At 31.3% G+C, this 3,718-nt stretch overlaps 1 protein-coding gene across 1 annotated transcript; it reads right to left on the bottom strand.

Annotated features, from left to right (window-relative positions):
* Positions 1 to 491: 491 nt before the first annotated feature.
* LOC108906294 (B1 protein) lies at positions 492 to 1,983 on the bottom strand. Its single transcript, XM_018709519.1, has 2 exons — positions 1,901 to 1,983; positions 492 to 965 (listed from the first exon to the last, which is right to left on the bottom strand). The coding sequence occupies exons 1-2, from the start codon at positions 1,949 to 1,951 to the stop codon at positions 606 to 608; spliced, it is 411 nt and encodes a 136-aa protein (XP_018565035.1). The 5' UTR covers positions 1,952 to 1,983; the 3' UTR covers positions 492 to 605.
* Between the last annotated feature and the right edge of the window lie 1,735 nt (positions 1,984 to 3,718).

Here is a 3,718-nt window from a genome sequence, read left to right as displayed (position 1 = left end):
TCGTTTTTCTCCAAAACGGAGCATTTAAACAAAAATTTACAAAAGAGATAAAATGATCAGAAGAAAATTCTGCGTTTGATATTTCAAGAAAAAGCTGCATAGGCGTACATAGAAATAATTGGAGGGGATAAAGGGTACTGCATCCCTCAGGTACCTCCATTCGCCCTTCGATTTTTTTAACCAAAATTACATGATAAGTATGCTGAAATAAGATAAAAGTACGTGCAAAATTTGAAGTGTGTATCTTACAAAACAATGGGATTATTAACAAAAATAGTTTTTTAAAATGTAACTTTAACACCCTATATATTGAAACAGGGACGCCCAAATAAAAAATTGCATAAGGGAAGTCGGATTATTTTTATCCAAAGAATATGTGGTTAATGGTATGGCCTTCTATTTTGGGACACCCTGTATAACAAACTCGTATTATTTTTTGAATCTCTATCGCTTCCTGAAGTTTCTGCATCGGAGACTAAAAGATATTTGACTTAAGGGGCAAGATAATATTTTATTTATTTTCTCAACAATATTTATTTAACTTAACAATTCTTTTGCCATATCGCATTAAAACTTATATTAGGTGTACTCTGGGCCTAAACACGCTAACTTTGAGCGAGTCCAGCTTGTTCACGGAAGCACTTTCCTATAGCTATAGCTGTGTCTTGAGGATCATCCTTCTCGACGGCACATTTGTTTACAGCTTCGTTCAACTTGGCCTCATCTGAAATGTTGCGACCGAGAGCTTTCTTCAAGTTTTCTTTATTTATTTTACCCTCCTCATTTAGAAAACCAACTTTTTTGGATATGCAAAAAGCGTAACTACCAACCACGGATTTATCCAGTAGTTCTCCTTTGATATATTTTTTTAGGGACTCCTCATCGATGTGACTTTTGGGGTCGGCTTGGCATTCGTTATGCAGCGCCTTGAATTTCTCCCTTTCTTCATCAGTAGCGCAGTGGATCTATATATTTTCATATTATTAATGATTTCTGATAACTAAAAAATAGCCTAGAGAAAGGACATAAAAACTTTATCAATTTTCAAATACAGGGTGTATCACAACACAAAAATTTTTTTTTAATTTTAAATTAACTTTTTGCCTATTCGCCTACTTTATAAAATTAATCGGTTGTCAGATACTTTTAATTTTATTTGTTGTTTCTTTACAAGAATAGCGGTCCAAAATAAACCTGATTAAAGGGCAATTACCAACTTGTACATACATAAGTAGGTATATTAAAATTGGTAATGATGGTACACCAAATGTGTAATGATGGTGGTTGATTAGGTACTGAAGAAATATTATTCGGGTAGTTTAGTAATTCGGTTCAAAAATATTCTAGGTGAATAAATGTTTTCTACTTTGATTGTTTTTAATTCGATTTTATAATACTTGAAAAGAACAATGTTTAAAACAACATAAAACAACCTGATTTGGCTTACCTATCTTCGTGGCAAAGCCGTACAACGATATTTTATATACTTTTTTCGTTGCAAAAACAATAATAAAACGGCAATGGCTTAAACCGATTGATATTCGAATTTAGGAGCAACTTAGAATTAATTTACAAATAAACATTCAATATATAACACATATTTAAAACCCGATTACAAAAAATCAAATAGGGAATAAATAAATAAATGAACATATTTAGGTATTTGTTTAAATGCTATATGCCTCGAAATTTTCTACACCCGATAAGTAAGCCATTCAGGTGGTATACCATATTTTATTTCCTGAAGTACCTATTTTCATATACATAAAATCAAAAACAATACCTAGAAATTACATTTTGTACTAAATATTGAAAATATCGAAACATCGGCCTAAGGTGACTGCGACTACCATGTAATTATTCATATATGAACAAGAAACTGTTAAGATGTATCACTTACCGAAACCACCAAGGTGGCAATAAAGACAAGTATAGCACAAGTTCTCATCATTAAATAGTTTCTGAATATTGGTCATGTAAGAGGTGTTTTTATATATGCATATATCAGATATGCTATTATCTAGGGTTATGCAAGGCCAAATATTATGCTTATGCTTTTCAAAGTTTGTTGTTATTTAAAACAAAACGCTGAATAATAATGTTGATTAACAGCAATATCAATCTCATAGCGAAGTTGTGGCAAAAAAATATTAAAATGTATTATTCTGCTTTACCTCTTAATTGCTCCTAAGGGCGCCATATTCTTTAAATAGTGTTTTCCACAAAGACAAATAATTTCAAACATTTAATAACTGAATAATCTAAAGCTTATCAAATAATAGAAATGTTATGTTATGCCATCTTGGTATTTTCAAAGACGCCGCAGTAAAACGAATAAACAGGTGCAAAAAACGATCAAACCCTCAAGGTTTTAGGTACTGAAATCTACGAAAATACTAACTTTTTTATATACAACTCCACATGTAATTCTTATAATATTTACTTGCTTAGTCCTACATATAAAATTGTTTACTTTTATTTATAAGTACGTGAAAATAATTCTTAAAATGTGGGGTTAGGATAACTGCAAACGCATGTTTTACAAACGCTTTTTTTAGTTATTATTTTATTTGAGTATAAATAGAAACAATGAATAAACAGATCAAGGATTTTATTTTTGTGCTTACTTTTGTTCTACACGTCTTACTTTTCAAGATTTCAGTACCTAAAAAACGCCAGAAATTTGATATTTCTCGGCCAGGGATATAGCCACCTTAAACAACATTTGGAAAATTTTGCCACTATTTGTAACTCATATGGTGTACCCCAGAAAACAGATTTCTCATTCTATTCGAACAACGAACCATTTCCGATTTATCATTTTTTAGTTAGTCAGTAACTTTTAATTAAATTGAGTAATACAAGGTGATTTACAGTAAACGTAAAGCTATGAGTTATAGAGTTTCAAAAGTAATAAAGTTATGAAATCTAAGAACTTTTCACCATTTTTCTGCAATATCCTCGGCATTAGATAGATTAGATACGTAGGACAATTTTCCTCGAGACAGTTTTGACATTTTGTCTTCCTTATTTATGTGACATTATTTATGGACATCCAAAGGATTCAAGAACGATCATTCCTTCTCAAGGATTTACACATTTTATATTACTTACATTTCTTGTCTTAGGGCTATGACACACATGCTCAGTCATTGTTTGGAGACATGTTAATTATTGATAACACAACCCCACAAAAAAGTACTGTAACAGAGACAGTGTGTATTTTTTTATGCTGAATCCAATCCCCAGCCCAAAATCCTATTTAACAAGTTATTTTTCAGTAAAACGCTAAAATATCAATTAAAATAGAGTGAAATAGTGAGGATAAAGTAAAGCTTTATAATGAAAAGCAACAATTTGTAAATACTTTCTGTGGTATTTTTTGTAACGAGAAATAAAGGATTGAAAAGGGTAAGAAGGGTAGAAATCGGTTGTCGATTATTACGTTGAAAACATGTGAATATTTGTTATCTATCTTCCGGGCGTAAATATATGTGTAACTAAAGAAAAACGTAAATACCTGTAACAAATAAAGCCTCTTGTCGGGACAGGTCAGGACTTGGCTATTGTGATGCTTGGATGAGGTGATCCTTTCTTAGTCAGTGGCTACTAAATATGTCTATAAATGATTTGAAAGCATACCTGAGCACCCTATTATCTAGTTAACAAATGAATCAATAATTGCTGAATATGTCAGTATACTTCGCTTCTATTTGTA

This window comes from Anoplophora glabripennis, unplaced genomic scaffold, assembly GCF_000390285.2.
Source record: "Anoplophora glabripennis isolate ALB-LARVAE unplaced genomic scaffold, Agla_2.0 scaffold284, whole genome shotgun sequence".
Taxonomy (NCBI): domain Eukaryota; kingdom Metazoa; phylum Arthropoda; class Insecta; order Coleoptera; family Cerambycidae; genus Anoplophora; species Anoplophora glabripennis.
Note: the sequence above shows the minus strand (reverse complement) of the source record. Positions and strands in the feature narration are given on the sequence as shown.